This window comes from Saccopteryx bilineata, chromosome X (genome assembly GCF_036850765.1).
Source record: "Saccopteryx bilineata isolate mSacBil1 chromosome X, mSacBil1_pri_phased_curated, whole genome shotgun sequence".
In the NCBI taxonomy this organism is placed as follows: domain Eukaryota; kingdom Metazoa; phylum Chordata; class Mammalia; order Chiroptera; family Emballonuridae; genus Saccopteryx; species Saccopteryx bilineata.
The window spans coordinates 44,284,510-44,303,595 of record NC_089502.1 but is presented as its reverse complement, the minus strand read 5'-3'; the positions used below and the strand labels follow the sequence as shown (position 1 = coordinate 44,303,595).

The 19,086-nt window shown below is 34.9% G+C and overlaps 1 protein-coding gene across 1 annotated transcript in view; it reads left to right on the top strand.

The window, feature by feature from the left end:
* RADX (RPA1 related single stranded DNA binding protein, X-linked) overlaps positions 1-19,086 on the top strand; it is a 47,063-nt gene that overhangs the window by 13,016 nt on the left and 14,961 nt on the right. The window contains exons 7-10 of the mRNA XM_066249702.1: positions 311-415; positions 2,366-2,530; positions 3,628-3,788; positions 9,248-9,423. Of these exons, the coding sequence (XP_066105799.1) occupies positions 311-415; positions 2,366-2,530; positions 3,628-3,788; positions 9,248-9,423 (607 nt within the window). The remainder of the gene's footprint in view (positions 1-310; positions 416-2,365; positions 2,531-3,627; positions 3,789-9,247; positions 9,424-19,086) is intronic.

Below are 19,086 nucleotides of genomic sequence, written 5' to 3'. Positions count from 1 at the left end.
ATTGTACATTCTAAAGGAGAAGTAAGTGTTAGATCTTTTATCTAAAGGAAAAATTAAGTGTTTAATCCTTGTTGTTCCAAGTGTAGTCAAGAGGTTGGCAGCACTAGTATCATCTAGGAGCTTATTAGAAATAGAGAATCTCAGACCCTACCCTAAAACTACTGAATCTTAATTTGCATTTTAACAGTTATCCCAGGTGATTCTTATCTTTACTAAAGTTTGAGAAGCACTGTGTTCAATCCTGATCTTAGTATGTCCTCTTTGAAATGCAGTATGTCCTCTTTGAAATAAGTATTTTCATTTTCTACAGTGACATATTTCATGTGTACACAGTTGAAAGTTGTCAGAAATAACAGTCAAGTACCTAACCTTCTTTACCTCACCACCACAACTGAGAGTCGAGTGTCAATTACTGGTGAGCAATTTTTTTGTAAATACTTTATTGGAAATGTAATATATTTTCTCTTCATTAAATTAACTTTTATATTACAACATTTAATCACAGCATAGTTCTATTTTGACCATTTTTATCGCTATAAGACAGCGGTTCTTAACCTATATAATAAATATGTATTTTCCAATGGCTTTAGGCGACCCCTGTGTTTTGGTCTTTCGACCCCCGCCGGGGTCGCGACCCACAGGTTGAGAACCGCTGCTATAAGATAATTTTTTTTATCTCTATAAGAATGTTTTAACAGCCTGACTATGTGCTGGCACAGTGGATAGAGCATCAGACTGGGATGCTGAAGACCTGGGTTTGAAACACCGAGGTTGCCAGCTTGAGCATGGGATCATAGAAATGAACCCATGGTCGGGGGCTTGAGCCCAAAGGTTGTTGGCTTGAGCAGGGGATCATTCGCTCTGCTGTCACCACCCCCCCCCCCCCCGCTCAAGGCACTTATAAGAAAGCATTCAGTGAACAACTAAGGTGCCGCAACGAATAATTGATGCTTCTCATCTTTCCCCTTCCTTTCTGTCTGTCCCTTTTTGTCCCTCTCTCTGTCTCTTTCTCTATCTCTGTCAGAAAAAAAAGAATGTCTTAATAGAAAATATTTAGCCTATGAAATATATTGCTTCTAGATTATTTACAACTGAAGCTATGATTTTGTGACTCTCTGAAGATTGTGTTTATATTTGGCTAATTTTAATTTCTGCTTGCTGTAAGGTAGATAATTGTTTGATACATTGAAGAGTAGTAGGCCCTATATTACAATATGGATTCAATTAATGATGTTTTTAAATACTAAATAAAACAAAAGTGTGCATCAAATTTTGGCCCAGAATCTATTTTACTTAAATAGCAGAAACAGTCTCAGTACTTGTCTGTAAGTACATTATTTTTCTCTAGTCCCTTTGATAATGGGGTCAAAACAACAAAGATAAAAGTTTCCAGATGATGAGGGAGTAGTGTGAAATAATCTGTTTGCTAGAATGCTACCATATTGGAAATTAGGAACTTTGTCAAAGAAGAGTCCTAGGAAGTGTGTAAAGCACATCCTTGTCAATACTGTACTTCATTTTATAAGTACTAATTACACCAAGTATAAATGGCACTGTCAAGTATGTTTTAAGAACATGAATTTAAATCTTGAGTTATACTCATAGACAATTTAGTTTATACACGATGCTATACTTTTAAGATAATACCTGATTTTAAAAAAAGCAATTTTCAAAAAGATGTCAACCCTTAGTTAGAAAAATCCCAATTAGTTTTATTTTCCTTATGGTTTTTAGTATCCTGTAGAGAGCTACAGTTTACCAGGGGTAGTCAACCTTTTTATACCTACCGCCCACTTTTGTATCTCTGTTAGTAGTAAAATTTTCTAACTGCCCACTGGTTCCACAGTAATGGTGATTTATAAAGTAGGGAAGTAATTTTACTTTATAAAATTTATAAAGCAGAGTTACAGCAAGTTAAATTATATAATAATAATTACTTACCAAGTACTTTATGTAGGATTTTTGCTAAGCTTGGCAGAATAAATCTTTATAAAACAACTTACTATAGTTAAATCTATCTTTTCATTTATACTTTGGTTGCTCTGCTACCGCCCACCATGAAAGCTGGAACGCCCACTATTGGGTGGTACGGACCAGATTGACTACCACTGGTTTAGGCCCTAAAGACTAGTATGTCTGATTTCCTCCTTGACTTAGTATTTGTTTACTCTCTTTGATAAGATTTTTATGCATATTAACTACATTTATCTGCTACATAGAAAATAAGTGTACTTCTTCTCTTGGTGACATAAGAAACTGTTTTCATATTGAACTGTATTTATACAAAAAATGTCCAAGCAGTTTATTACAGTGATTTGTTTTTCTTCCCCTCTTTTTTTTTTCACTTTACCCTTCTTGCGAATAGGTCAAGGAGACCAGCTGTATATCAACGATCCAAAGGTAAAAAATTTTATTCAGTGGACTAAAACAAGGACCAATTCTGGAGAAGTAAAGAACACTGTTATTGGTGGATATTACCCCTATCCACCAGTGCCAGAGACATTTTCAAAGTATAGTAGTTCTATTAAAGGTACTGAATAATTGCTTATTTTTAATGATATGTTTATATGCTATATGAATGGTATATGAAATATCAGTCTTCCTTATTCTTTTAGCTTATGAGAGTGATAATAATGTTGTCTTTATGAAGATTTAAAGGTGTCATGCCTCCTAAAGGTTAATATTTTTATTTTATTAGACTGGAAGAAGAGAAAGAGCATAAACAATGACTTACTAGAGATAATATCTTAATTTAATGTCATTGAGATCTAATCTGACCTTAGTAGATTTCAACTCCTATGACATTACATAGAGAGACTAAGATATTTAAAGGGACACTGGGCGATTTGATATCAAGATCCTGACAACTGTATTACGCTACTCTTGTGGGGTAATGTGCATTAGATATAACACAAGCAAGTACTACATTTAAATAAAAATGAAACCAAAATAAATGAGATGCAGAGTAAGTACTGTTGAAAGGCTTACCGTTAATGAATTTTAGTATAATTAAGATACAGAAGTTGAAAAGCTTAACATGAGTATGTTGTTCTTTTTAAAGTATGTATAATTGCATTGTTTGAGAGAAAAAAGTGAAACTTTGAAATACTGATCTATTGTCATCTAAATACAGGGTAAAGCAAACATAGGTTTACATTTGTGAGTATGCAAAACACAGAATTTATTCTTGTATTAGTATTTATTAATTATTGCATTATAGTCCATACAAGCAACCATAAGCCTACTTTGCCCCACTCTGTATTGCTATGCTCTTGTACTTTATAATGCCATCAATATGTACTATATATTTAGAAATATTAAAATATGTGTGTCTATGCAGTGAATAAGCAACACTTTATAGTCTGAAATATAATATATCAATTATATTTAATTTACAGAATTTATTTTTCAAATTAAAACCCCAGACTAGAAGACTGTATTACCATTTAACTGATAAATACATTTTGCCTATTTTTTATAAAAATTACGTAAGACAAATTCTCACAAATTAAATTATGTGGCAAGTTTATAATTTTGTATCGTGAAAATATATTGCATATGTAATTCTCATTTTTATCATTTCAGTTCTTTAAAATTTTAAATTTCCATGGAATTACTTTTTTGCAGTTGAGTTTCCCCTGACAGCTATAAGTGAAGTGAGGAAGGAGATTGAAGACTTGCAGTATAGGGAACAAAAACGCATTGCAATTCAGGGTATAATTACTGTTATAAAATACATTACCCATAGTACTGCAACTGAAAGTTCCTCAGCATCAGAAAATCTTCAGGTATGGGACCAGGCGATTAATACTGTATCTCTGAAAGCACTATAATCTTAATTACAATGGGTACCTTGTTCATTTTATTCAGAAATCACATGTACTGACTTTTTTTAAAGAAATTAAATGTAATGGGGTGACATTGATCAATAAAGAATACATAGGTTTTACTTCTTATGGATCCATACATAGAAGGGACATAAAAATGAGACTCAGAGACATGAACAAGAATGTGATGGCAACAGGGGTGGTAGGTTGGGGGAGGGGGGAGGGGGTGAAGAAGGAGAGAGGGGTTAGGGGAGGGGAGGGGCACAAAGAAAACCAGATAGAAGGTGACAGAAGACAATTTAACTTTGGGGGAGGGGTATACAGCATAATCAAATGTCAAAATAATCTAGAGATATTTTCTCTCAACATATGTACCCTGATTTATCAATGTCACTGCATTAAATTTAATAATAATAATAAAAAAAGAATACATAGGTTTCGGGTAAAATTTCCTATAGCATTTGAACTATTGATTGCCTTGTGTGCCCACCACCCATAGTCAAATCATTTTCCCTCTTTACTCCCCTTTCTCATCCCCCTCTCCCTGGTAACCACTTCACTTTTATATGTGTCCATGAGTCTCAGTTTTATATACTACCTGTGTTTGAAATCATATATTGTATGTGTAAATGTGATTATAAATTAGACAAATGCATTTATTTAGATAAATATGTTAATAAGCTTGTCTATATTGTAAACTAAGTGTAAATATTCAATTCTATAATTTCCACACATTCATAATAAGTAATTAATGTTCCTATGTCAAAACACTGAAAGAAAAATGCTTTCTATAGTTGTCAGTTCCTATTCTGTGTACCTGCTTTTTTGTCTGTGTTGTCTAGTAACTACTATAGTTTTTAACATTTCCTGATTTACTTATTCCATTCAGTATAAGGTTTTCAAGGTCCATCCATGTTGTTGTAAATGGCAATATGTCATCATTTATTATGGCTGAGTAATACTTCATTGTATGTATGTACCACATCTTCTTTATCCAATCCTCTATTAAAGGAAACATTGTTTCCATGCCTTGGCCACTATGAATAATGCTGCAATGAACATGGGGGTGCATGTGTCTTAACATACTAATGTTTTTTTAGTTTTTTGGAGTAGATACCCAGTACAGAGATTGCTGTGTCATATGGTAGTTCTATTATTTCTTTTGTTGTTGTTGTTATTCTGCTTACTTATGCATTCATTGGCTGCTTCTTTTTTTAATTTGTTGTGTTTATATAGCTACAAGTGTTCCCCCAAATATATCTCCCTCCCTCCCCCTGTATTCTCCTTGATACCCCCTTTGCCCTCTCCCCCCACCGCTTCCCCCTCTTCCCTCCATGAATTACTCTCTTGCCCTCTATCTCTCTGTGTTATGTGATATACTTTCCCTAATGTCACTGATATGCTGAAATCTTCAATTATGATAGTGTTTTTGTCTCTTTATATTTTTAGATCGGTTAATAGATATATATTTTGGTGTTCCCTGATTTGGTGCATATACATTAAAAAGTGTTACATCTTCTTGATATAGTGTCCCCTTTATCATTATGAAATGTCCATCACTGTCTCTTGTTACCTTTGCTGTCTTGAAGTCATCATTTTCAGATATGAGTATGGTTACACCTGCTTTTCTTTGGGTATTATTTGCTTGGAGAATCATTTTCTAACCTTTCACTTTGAGTCTACTTTTGTCTTTGCAGCTTAGGTGTGTCTCCTGAAGTCAGTATATGGTTGGATTTTTTTTTTATCCAATCTGCTACTCTGTGCCTCTCAGTAGGTTAGTTCAGTCCATTTACATTTCGAGTAATTATTGATGCATCAGGATTTTTATAGCCATTTTGTTTTATTTTCTGGTAGTTTTATGTCTCCTTTGGTTCTTCCTTTTGTGTTTCTGTCAGTTGCTCTTGTTTGGTGGTGTTCCATAATTCTTTCTTCTGTTTTCTCTTTTTTTAAGCTATGTATTTCAGTATTTTTTTTCATGGTTGGTTACCCTTTGTTATTAAGAAAAAAATTCATTATACAGGAGTTCTTTGTCTTATGAACGCTTCTGCACTCCATCCTCCTTTGCTACTCCAGATCTTTATCCTCACCCCTTTTTTTGTTGTCATAGACTATCCTTGTTTATAGTGTAACCTTGATGGAGTCTTTACTTGTAGTTTTCTTTTGTTGTTTTATCTGCTAGAATAACTGGCTCAAGTATTTTCTACTGCTGGAATTTTCTAGTGATAAATTCCCTCAGTTCCTATATGTATACATAAGTTTTTATTTCTCTTTCATTTTTTTGAAGGATAACTTCAAATATGGCTGGTAATTCTTCACTTTTAATATTTTGAATATTTGGGTCCATACTCTTCTGGCTTGTAGAGTTTCTGCTGAGATGTCTGATGATAACATGATGGACCTTCCTTTATATGTTATGTTCCTCTTTTCCCTAGCTGCGTTGAGGGTTCTCTCTTCGTCATTGATTTTTTTACTGTTTTATTATAATGTGCCTTGGAGGAGGCCAATTTGCATTGAGGTAACTAGGCATTCTGTTTGTTTCTTGAATTAGAGGCTCTAACTCTTTCCATAGGTTTAAGAGGTTTTCATCAATTGTTTGAATAAGCTATTTTCTTCTCCCTCTCTTCTTCTGATAATACTCATTATTCTTATATTACTCTTTTTAGTGGAGTCAGACAATTGTCATAGAGCTCTATCATTTTTTTTAATTCTTGCATTTCTCTCATCTTTCCTCTGTATCATCTTTAGTTGTCTGTCTTCGATGTCACTGATTCTCTCCCCTAGCTGGCCTGTTCTATTAGCTAAACTAGCTAGTTCACTTTTCAGTTCATGTATTAAGATCTTTACCTCTGTTTTTAAAATTTCAGTTTCCTTCGTGGAGTACTTGTTTTGTTTTCTGATCTCCTTTAATTGACTACCATTGTTTTCTCATGTCTTGTTGAGTATTTTCAGAGCTTCTATTTTGAATTCTCTATCAATTAACTCCGAAGATTTTATGTTGATTGAGTTTGCTTTCTGGGAGATTTTTTAATTTTCTTTCCAAACTGTGTCTCTTTTTGGTGTTTTTATGATATTTGTTTTTTCTGCCTAATATCATTTGGGAGTAATATTGTTAAGAAATCAAACAACAACTAGCAAAAAAAAAAGTTAAAAATTAAATAAAAAATAAAATTTAAAAAAGAATAACTATGGAAAAGCAGAGAACAAAGAACAATAATGAAAAATGAAGAAAAATAGCAACAACATCAAAAAATCAACCCAAGCAAATAAAAATGTAGTGTTGTTGGTTGCACTTGCAGTAGCTTTTCCTATTTTTGTCCAGTAGATGGCACTGGATTACAAGTTTTGTACAACGGTATACAAGTTTTGGTTCTATAAAATCTCCAGGCTTACCTCTGCTGAGAAGCTGCAGTCCAATAATGGAGGCAAGGCAACAGTCCTAATAATGGGTGTGAAGTTCTTTCAGGGCTTTACAACTTTAGCAATGGTGATCTCAAACCACTGTGCACTCCTCCCTGTGTCTTAACAGACCAGGGGACCTGTTCTTCAGGGGAAAGAGTGGCTCTGGGAAGCTAACTGTGGAGTATGTCTCTGCCACTCTTTGTATTATGTGGGAAGAAAGGTGGGAACTGGGGGTCTGAGGACTGCATTTTGTATTTCTCTCTGTCCTGAATGTGGGCTGCTGAAAGACCATGGGAACACTAGCAGTGATCCCACACTCTGCCGTAGCTTTGGTTCAATATCTTTCCAGATTCCCCCCCCCCAATCTCTCTGCTCTTCCTGGTTGAAGAATAAAGTCTAAGTTTCTCCCTTCTCTGGAGCCTCAGCAGATGAAAACCCAAACAGTCTGGGCCTCTCTCCTCTTTGGATCCCCACCAAGGGCTTATCCTCTGCTCCCTGTTTTTACCCTTCCCAACTTTAATCAAGTTCATTTGCAGATCTTTACAGGCAAGCCTGCAAGCCCAGCTGAGTTTCTTTTTCTGAGTTACTGGTGTTCAATTTCTTGAAATTTCAAGGGAAAAGATCAAGGATATCTTTCACACTGCCATTACTCTGACATCATCTCTCTTTATTGATTATTAATGGTATAAAATTAAGAGGAGAAAAAAATCATTGTTGTTTTTTGTTTCCTTTTTTGTCATTTATTCTTTTGGAGCACACTAGGCAGAAGGTCACAGCCTCTGATATTTCCCAAAGCCCTCAAAATTTGGTATCTTGTTTTTGCTTTCTTCTTAATTGAGCCTGTCATGATTGTCGTTATTTAAACTCCCAAGTGGTACATATGATTAGAAGCATCTTTGGAGATATTGCGGGTTTTGTTCCAGATCACTGCAATGAAGCAAATATTGCAATAAAACAAGTCCCATGAAGATTTTGTTTTCCCAGTGCATGTAAAAGTTATATTTACACTATACTATAGTCTATTAAATGTGCAAAACATTGTGTCTAAAAATTTGCATACCTCAATTAAAAAATAATTTATTGCTAAAAAAATATTAACTATCATCTGAACTTACTGGAAAATGGTGTGAATAGATTTGCTCCACATAAGGTTGTCTCAAACATTCAATTTATTTTAAAAAATGCAGTATCTGTGAAACACAAGAAAACAAGGTGTGCTTGTGTATTCTTTTCTAACTTTTTGTCAAGACCATAGCTGTAGAAACACTTTCACAGGAGGTTTTTACTTCTATGTCTGACATGGCAGTCTTAGCCAGGTTGTATAACAGTTAACAATGACTTGTAAAATAGATGTTCTAGTAGAAGTCACCACTTCTGAAATTTAGACACAATCAAGACAAATTAGTTAATTTTTTTCAATGGTTTTATCTTTATAAAAATGATTTTTAGGATTACTATTTGTATGTAGATATATATCTAATTCAATTTTTCATCTATATTAATATAAGAGGGACTTTTGTTTATCTTCCTTTATTATGCTAAGTGAAATTAATAAATGAGAAAAAGCTAAGAACTATGTTATTTCACACATAGGTATAATATAAAACTGAGACTCATGGACATAGACAAAAATGAAATGGTTACCAGAGAGAAGGGGTTGTGTGGGAGGGGAGTAAAGAGGACCATACATACAGTGGCAGACAATGATTTGCCTTTGGGTGATGGGCACACAAAACAATGAACAGTTCAAACTCTATAGAGATGATTACCTGAAGCCTATATGTTCTTGTGGACCAATGTCACCATATTAAATTTAATTTCAAAATTTTAAAAAATATAGTTAAATATTTTAATAGAAAATTAATTAGGGTAAGTCGTCTTTATAAAAGCACTATTATGCTTTCAACATTTAGTCACAATTCTTGCGATTATGAAAAGTGGGTAAACTAAAATTGTAGATTGTTAAGAGAGATAATTTTTATAATTAGTTTAAACTATTTTCTCTAAATTTTTGGTTTTAGAATGCTAACCAACGCGCGGTATCCCAAGTAACAATAAGAGAATGTCAAAGTCAGGAACAAGATGGTAGACAGAACCAAGGTGATGGTGCTGTGAGGTCTCAGTTTTGTCAAACTACACATCCAAGTTTGAGCCCTACCACGAAAAAAAGGATTCTGCAAGGGCCATTTGCCAGACTGTAAGTGTTTTGTATTAAGTATATAAATAATATATTAATTTTTTGTTTTGTTTCTACCCTGTGAAATGAGCAATTGTACTAAAAGCTGGATTAGTTTTCTAGGGCTGCCAAAATCCGAGATCAAGGTATTGGCAGGGTGAATTCTTTGTGAGAGATGCAAAGTAGAATCTGTTCTATGCTTCTCCCATAGCTTCTTGTAGTTTTCTGTCAATCTTTGGCATTTCTTAGCCTATGAAAACATCACCCCAATCTCTGCTTTGATCTTTACCTGGCATTCCCCCTGTGTGAATATCTATATCCATATTTCCGGATCCACTCTGGAGTACTGGTCTACTCCAGTATTATCTTAACTTATATCTTCAATGACCTTATTTCCAAATAAGGTCACGTTCTCAGTGTCTTTGAAGATGTGATCAGTTACATATTGGTAGTCATATTGGTATTTGGCAAGCCGTAATTCAACCCCTGTGTAAAGCCAGCCACCAGGGCTACCATCACAGCAGCCTGGCCCATGCAGGTTCGCATTGGATTCGGACAGTCGGTAAAGAAACAACGGAACCAAAAACTGATAGGCCATTTTCTTTAATTCTAGCTTGCACCCGGCGGGCAAGTAAAAACATACACTGAGCTCCAAAACCCACTCACATTCAGTGCTCACAAAGCCACTGACTTATCCGAGTTTCCTAGAATCAAAGGTTTCTAGCTCACCAGCCTTATTCTCCTCAGTTCCCCATCTCCTTCCTTATCCCAGATACAAACTCTGCACAAATTGGCATCTCACTCAGCACTCCGCCATCTTGGCTGCTTCTGTTGGCCACGTGGCCTCTTTCTGCTCTCTGCTCTGCTCTCTCCTCTAATGCTAATCATCCCAGGAACCAAGAGAGCAAGCTCCAGTTCTGCCCCTATTTTATAGTGTAGAAATCCAAACCTTTAATCCAATATACAAAATAGGGAAGTCTCTACTACAAAGTCACCTTCTGAGGCGTGATAGGATTGCACCACCCCACATCAAAAAGGGTGAGAAAGGCTTAATCCCAAAACCAAGCCCCAGGCTACAACGATTCTGCCTGCCCCCAACACACATTAATATCACCTGGGCACCTCCACGTGGGCAGCGTTATCTTTTACAAAGTGAGCATAATACATTTTATCTGCCCAACACCCTGACAGTCTGTCTTCCGTCCCCTAAAAATGTATGTCCTTCTTACATAAAAAATACATTCACTCCATCACAACATGCCGAAAAGTCTTAACCCATACCAACATCAACTCTAAATCCAAAATCTTATCTAAATCTCTTCTAAATCACGTGCGGATGAGATACAAGGTAATCCAACCTAGGGCAAAATTCCTTTCCATCAAAGATAAAAAGTATAGGTCACAAGCAAGTCTGAAACCTAGGAAGTACCAGTTGGTTTTAAAGCTCCAGAATTATCCTCTCTGGCATGATACTATGTCCCAGGCCCACCAGGGTGGCAGCCTGAGTGGTGGCTGGCTCTTGTCAATGTGAGAAATTTCTAAATCTGTAAGAATTTTTTATGAGTTTTTTTAAGCCAAACTGTCGACAGTTGCCAGGAAGCATAGTCTCAACTGACTGAGAAAGTGCTCTAGAAAATGGTGGATTTACCACTTATTTTAGCAGAGTTGTAAGGGAGTTACATGAAATTCATTGGATTGGTGATAGATTAGGGAGGTGGGAGAAAGCAAAACAGGGGAATCTGTGGGGTTGGAAAGAAAGTAAAAATGTATTTACTGGAACTTCTTTTACTAAAGCAGGAATAAGATAGTTCATAGTTAACTAACGTTATAACAATAACAATGAGAGCATTTGTGGTTTCTGCTCTAGTGGGGTAATTGCATCCTGAAGGGACAGGAAAAGATGATTACTCTTACATTTCAAAGGCATGTTATTGTAGATGCAAAAGACAACAGGCAGTCTCAATTAAGGTAAACATTGAATTTTGTTATCAAAAATACCTCCCTAGGCCCTGGCCGGTTGGCTCAATGGTAGAGTGTCGGCCTGGCGTGCAGGAGTCCCGGGTTCGATTCCAGGCCAGGGCACACAGGAGAAGCGCCCATCTGCTTCTCCACCCCTCCCCCTCTCCTTCCTCTCTGTCTCTTCCCCTCCCGCAGCCGAGGCTCCACTGGAGCAAAGATGGCCCGGGCACTGGGGATGGCTCCTCGGCCTCTGCCCCAGGCGCTAGAGTGGCTCTGGTCGCGACAGAGCGACGCCCCGGTGGGCGTGCCGGGTGGATCCCCGGTCAGGCGCATGCGGGAGTCTGTCTGACTGTCTCTCCCCGTTTCCAGCTTCAGAAAAAAAAAAACAACTTCCCTAGGACATGACTACCTATCAGGAGCTCCTTTTAGTTAGAAAGTTTAATTGCAAACCATCCTGTGTGATTACTTTAGGTCTCTGAGTTTGCAAGGCGACCACACCGGCTTTCCCTGAACTTGTCAGGTTCAGCATGTGGCTCTTTTATTACCCACACTCTCTACTCTGGAACTATGGAAAGGGCCCTGCCTTCTGTAACTGAGGTGGCCCAACCCAGTGGAACTAAAGAAAAGGCCTTACCCTCAGGCTCATTCTTTCTTTTCTTTGAAGGATAATACATAATAACAGCTGGATATCTCTATCAGCTCACTACCTGACTTTAGAATTCTAAAAGTCCGACAGCCTTTCATCATTTCATTTCAGCTATAATCCCTATGGTCTAACCTAGCAGCATTCCAACTAAGATGGATGATTGGACCCACAGGTCACAGGCTTAATCTCTTGAGCAAATGGTTGTCCAGCAATACCCTTGGTATTTAATCCAGAGCAAACTTTCTCATTTTTTGAGTTGAGGAGGCTGAACATTTTTTTATGTATTGGAGTTATGGTTCCCTTTTCTTTAACAGCTCTTTTTTCAAATATCTCTAACCCTCTCATATTTTACTATAAGCAGCAAGGAGAAACCAGGTTATGCCTTCAACACTTTGTAAATTCAGCTAAATACACAAATTCATTGCATACAAGTTTCACCTTCCATCCAACAAAACACAATTTAGCCAAATCCTTTGCTATTTTATAACAAGGATCACCTTTCATCCACTTTCCAATAGCACATTCTTCACTTCTGTCTGAGACCTCACCAGAAACACCATATACATTCATATTTCTAGCAACAATCTGTTCATGACAATATGTGTATTTCCTAACACAACAGAAGCTTTGTCTACAGCTTTCTTCTTTTCTTTCTGGACCCTCAACAGATTTGCCTTTAAAATCCATATTTCTATCAACATTCCTTTCAAGGCAGTTGAAGTTTTTACTATTCTATATCTCAAAACTCTTTCAGCCTCCACTTAATAGTCAATTCCAAAGCCACTTCCACATTTTTAAATATCTGTTACAGCAGCACCCCGCTTCCTGGTACCAAAAACTGTATTATTAGTTTTCTAGGGTTGCTAAGACAAAGTACCACAATTTGTATGGCTTTAAAAACACAGAATTATTGTCGCACAGTTCTCTAAGTTACAAGTCCAAGATCAAGGTGTCAGTAGGGTTGCTTCATTTTGATGACTATAAGGAAGAATCTGCTCTATGTCTCTCCCCTAGCATCTGGTGATTTGCTGGCATTCTGGTGCCTGTAGAAACATTACTTTAACCTGTGTCTGTGTTCACATATCCTCTTTTCTTTATAAAAACATCAGTCATATTGGATTAGGGGCCAACTCTACTATAGTATGACCTAATCTTAACTAAGTTTTCAGTGAACCTGTCTCCAAATAAGGTCACATTCTGCGCTACTGGGGTTTAATACTTCAACATATGAATTATGGGAAGACACAATTCAACACATAACAGAAGTTCTGTCTGCCATGATTAACATGGACTAATTGAAAATTAATTTAATAGGAGGGATTACCAAAAATTAAACATTTTAATTGTATTTTAATTTAAAATACTCTAGGGCCTGACCTGTGGTGGCGCAGTGGGATAAAGCATCGACCTGGAACACTGAGGTTGCCGGTTCGAAACCCTGGGCTTGCCTGGTCAAGGCACATATGGGAGTTGATGCTTCCTGCTCCTCCCCCTTCTCTCTCTCTCCCCTCTCTCTAAAAATCAATTAAAAAATCAATAAAAAAATAAAATAAAATAAATAATAAAATACTCTAAATGTATTTAATTAAAATTTTTTTCACCAGTAGTTTAAGATTGATCTTTCTTACCTGAACGTCTCCATTATAAATTGTATATGATTAACAGTTTTGATTTTTTTTGCAGTAACAGCAAAACTGGGAAACTAATAAACCAAATGGAGTACGGAATCATTTTGATTTTTTTTGAAAAAAACTCTAAACTTCTATAGTAGCAATGTCCAGTAAGACTCAGGTTTGAGTTGTATATTAAGCTTCAATCTAGCTACTTGAGCTAAAAACTTAAATCGTTGATTTTTGGTATTTTCTAATATGTGCACATTTGCTCTACATTTTTCTCTATGCACTGCTCTAAACTACCTCTTACTTCATTCTCACTCAGTTCAATTTTTTTTGTTCTTTTTTAGTGTGACTTTTTTTGACTTATGACTTAATGGAATGTGTATGCCATTTAACTTTCAATCACTTGAAAATTTGTAGTTACATACTGTTATTTAATTCAGCTTAGCTCCACTCTCTAAAGAGAAAATATTCTGAATTATTTTAATTATTTGAAATGTGTTGAAAAGCCTTTTAATTTCAGTAAATATTTCATATGCCCCCCCCAAAATAATGTGAATTCCATCATTGTTGAGTGCAGTGTTTATAAATATCAATTAGGTCTAAGTATGCTAATTATGTTGATCACTTCTTTTATATCTTTCTTGATTTTTTTCCTCTGCTTTTCCTATCACCTAGTTGAGACAGGTAATACTGTTAACATTTTCCACTATGATTGAAGATTTCTTCTTTTAGTTCTGTCGATTTTTGCTTCAAATATGTTGAAATACTAGTACTGGATACATATAGATTTAAGATTGTCATGTCTTTTTGATAAATTGTTTTCTTTGTTTTTCTGTTTTTGTTTGTTTTGTGGGGGATTTTTTGACAGAGACAGAGAGAGGAACAGATAGGGACAGACAAACAGGAAGGGAGAGAGATGAGAAGCACCAGTTCTTCATTGTGACACCTTACTTGTTCATTGATTACTTGTTCATTGAGGGTTTTCTCATATGTGCCTTGACCAGTGGGCTATAGCAGAGCGAGTGACCCCTTCCTCAAGCCAGTGACCTTGGGCTCAAGACAGCAACCTTGGGCTTCAAGCTAGCGACCTTTGGGCTCAAGCTAACGATCATGGGTTTATGTCTATGATCCCATGCTCAAGCCAGAGACCTCACGCTCAAGCTGGTGAGCCCTGTGGTCAAGCCAGATGAACCCCCACTCAAGCCAGCGACCTCAGGGTTTCAAACCTGGGTCCTCTGCGTCCCAGTCAGACACTCTATTCACTGCGCTGCTGCCTGGTCAGACGATGCCTTTGTTAACTATGATACTTTTTTTTCATCTTTTACAATGCTTTCTGTCTGAAAGTCTACTTTGTGTAGTATGAATATACTTGTACCAATTTTCTTTTGATTAGGCCTTACACACACATATATGAATATATATTCCATCCATTTTACTTTGGACCTTTCAATGACCTCATATTTAAGGTTACCACTTTTTTTTAAGGTTTTCACTCTCACTTTCAAGCAGCATATTGTTGTTTTTTTAATCTAATGTAAGAATCTTAGTCTTTTACTTAGAGTATTTATTCCATTCACTTTTGCTGAAATTATGTTTACTTAATCAAACATTTTAATTATTCAATTTCCTTTTTCTTGATAGTAGCATATTCTTTAGTAGTTAATCTATAAATTACAACTCAAACACTTATAGTTAAATACAAATTATTTTACCATTTTCCTGATAATGCTAGAACCTTAGATCACTTCAACTCCATTTACCCCCATTTTTGTTATTTTTGTCTTGCATTTTAATTGTACATATATTTTAAATTTCATGAGACATTATTAGTATTTACTTCTCATAGGATCAGCACTCATTTATACATATTTACACATTATTTTAGTTTCTCTTCATTCCTGCCATGCTTTTCTCTGGTATAATTTTCTTTCTGACTGAAAAAATCCTCTCAGCGTTTATTTTAATGCAGCTTCATGATCATAGATTCCCTGGTTTTGTTTGTTTAACATCTTTATTTCACTTTTATTTCTAAAGATGTTTTACTAGATTGCAGATTTTTTAAAAAATCTCATTCCACTGTTTTATTTCTCTTTTTTTATTTGTTTCTCTTAAGAAGTAAGACAAATGTCTGGTAATTTCTTCTTTGAATATTGCATCCTTTTTTCTTAAGTACTTTTAATATTTTCTCTTGTGTTTGATTTTCAACTGTTTAAATATGATGTACCAAGGAATATTTTTCTTTCTTTTATCATACCTTGATTACTGAGTTTCTTTAATCTGTGGATTAATATCTCTCATCAGTTTTGGAAAACTATCCACCATTATCTCTTCAAATATTGTTTCTGCCCTATTATTTTTCCCTTTCTGTAATTCCAATTTCATATATACTAGCACTTCTGTGACCCACATGTTTTTTATATTGTATTCCTGTTTTTTCATATACATATTTCATTATTTTTTATTCTGTTATTCAGTTTAGATATTTATTATTAACCTAAGCATTTATGTTCACTGTGTCTAGCCTGGTATTAATCTTATTACTTGATTTTACTGAGTTCTTGTTTTGTTTCCATCTCAACTAGTTGTACTGAAATTCAATTCTGACAGTCACTCCCAGGGTTAGCATCAGTCTCGACAGGTTTAAGGGTTCAGTTATCCACAAAACTGTCCTTACTTCAGATGATAATCACACTTCAGTTGGTCCCCAAGCCACCCACACTTCTAATGAACTAGCTACAAATTCAAGGGTTCCCACAACCACCTCAGAGTCAATGGTTCATTAGTATGATACACAGAACTAAGAAAACACTACATTTACAATCATACTATAAAGGGTAAAAATCAGACAAAGCCAAATGAAGCGAAACATAGAGCAAAGTCAAATAGGGAATGCAATGCAGAGTTTCTGTATTCTCTCTTCATGGAATACAGGCATGAAACTCTACTGACACATCAATGTGTTCACCAACCACATAGCTCCACCAAGTCTTGACGTTCAGAGGTCTAAGGATATTTCATTACTTATGCATGATAGATTAAATCATTGACCATGTGATTAAGCTTGGTCTTCAGCCCTCTTTTCTCCTGCATGAAGGTTTGGCTGGCCCTGTATTCCAACCTTGGAATCATATGTTTTTTCTTTCTGATAATGGTACCCATCTTCAAGCTGTCTAATGGTTCACCATGAGTTACCTCATTAGCTTAACAAAGACACTCCAATAACTGAGGAAATTCTAAGGGTTTTTGAAGGTGTGTGCCAGGAACCAGGGACAAAGACCAGATACATACTTTATTGTGCCACAGTTCTTAAGTTCAGCTATTCTGTTTTTCAGTTCTAGAAAGCCCACTTTGTTCTTTTTTAAATGTTCTCTTTTGAAACTTTGTATCTGTTTTGTCCATCTTTCCCTCTGTTTCTTGAATATACTAGTCATTGTATTTTTAGTCCTAGCCTGCTAACTCCACTATATGGTTCATCTGTTGGTTTACTTATGTTGGTACAATAATACTAAATATGACCAATAAAAGCTTGAATCAACCAGCATTTTAATCCAAATGGTAGTGAATCATGCTACTCTCTTTTAAATATTAAAATATGTAAAAATTTATCAACTCATTTAAAAGTTAGCACTGAGAAATAAAATACATTAAATGGGGCATTAAAACCTCTTCACTTCTTTCTATTGATGATATTTACTCTGTACAGAGAGGTCAACCACACCACAGTTATAGAAATCCTTCAAAATCATTTCAGTGTCTCTTAAGAAAAGCAGAAAGCACTATAGGAAAGATATTTAAATACTGACTATTGCCTTAAAAGCATTTGCTAATTTGAATCAGTGTTCACAAAAAACTTGTACATCTTTGATCATTATAAATTTACATAAGCAACTTCTTAAAACAACTTTATATTCTTGTTCTTTTAGTATAGTGTCTTATGCTTTTCTTAGGCAGAAGGCACCGAGAACATTCCTCTAATTAATTGTATAGAGTATTTTAATACATAATATATGATTTCTTACATTATTTCATTTGATGTTCAACATTCCTGTGAAGGAGGCACAGATTAATTATCTCAACTTTGTAGATGAAGATTCTGAGATTCAGAAAGGATAAAATATGGGATTTAAGCATGTGTGTATGTATAGTAAGTACTTTTAATTTCTTTGCATAATAGATACTTTATAAGACTATAATAATATTGACTATAATCCTGTTATATAAATGAGGGAGTGACATATAATAGAATCTATATGTGAAAAGGGCAATGTTAGAGTGCAACATATTGCCTGACATAGCTTTTACAATATTTTGCCACTACTCATCATATGTATTTTTTTCTTTAACCTTCTTATACCCTTCCATCCTCAGTTATCCTTCTATACTTTTTAAATTTTTATTTCTCTTTTAAAAATTTCCTCAGTTGATACTCATATACATTTATACTCCACTTCTGTCATTTAGCACCTTTAATATATACATTTAAGTCATATAAATAAATGATTTAATATTCCAGTAAAAATTTTCTAAACCACTTTGCAAAATTCTGTATAATATCATATTGCTGTGATAGCTTGAAACACTATTTCTTCTAATTTGTTTCAGATAAAAACTATTTTTAATCACATGTATTAAAAAAAGAATTTCAAAATACATGTAACTTAATTATTTTTAGTTATTTACATTTCTCTCAGAATTTATGTTTTTGGTTCACTAATTTCTAGAAAAACCATGTTTTTAATAATTAAAAAATTAAAACTATAAATATGTTTTTGCTGGAGTTTTATAGTTAAATACATGCATTAATTAGTCTTTCATGAAAATTACTTCTCTTAGTGAATTAATAAGTTGCTATTATAAAAAATCAGTTATTATGTGACATTCTACAACATGACATTTATGGTTTTTATAAGCTTTTAATTTTAGAAATACAACAGAAAAAGTCATCACAAAAATATGCTAAAAGCCCATCAATAGAAATATTTCCTTATAAAAGCAGTCTTTGCCTCCGCTGCAAAATAAAATGCTTCCTTTTTCTTCATTCACTTCAATAAACAGTGAGTAGATAATATGTTGAGATAAAAGAATGAATAAAATGAAGTCTGTGTTTTGTGGAGATTATAGCAGAATCAGGTGGAAGAGACAAACTTATAAACGGGTAATTTTACTACAGTGTGATGAATACTATACTAGAAGTTTATTCATGGTGTTATGAGAGTATACACAAGAAACAATGAGTCTTGACTAGAGATCAAGCAAGGATGGCTTCTTATAGGAAATAATGCCTGAGTTAAATTTTGAAGGATGATAAGAGTTAATTGAAGGATGATAAGAGTTAATTAAAAAAGGGCATAAGGTTGTTCTCAGAAGAAAGAAAAGCATGAAGATTTGAAGTAACATGGGGCTTGTAAAAAACTCTGGATTGAATTGGAAAGGTAAACCATATATTTTCCAGAATATTTG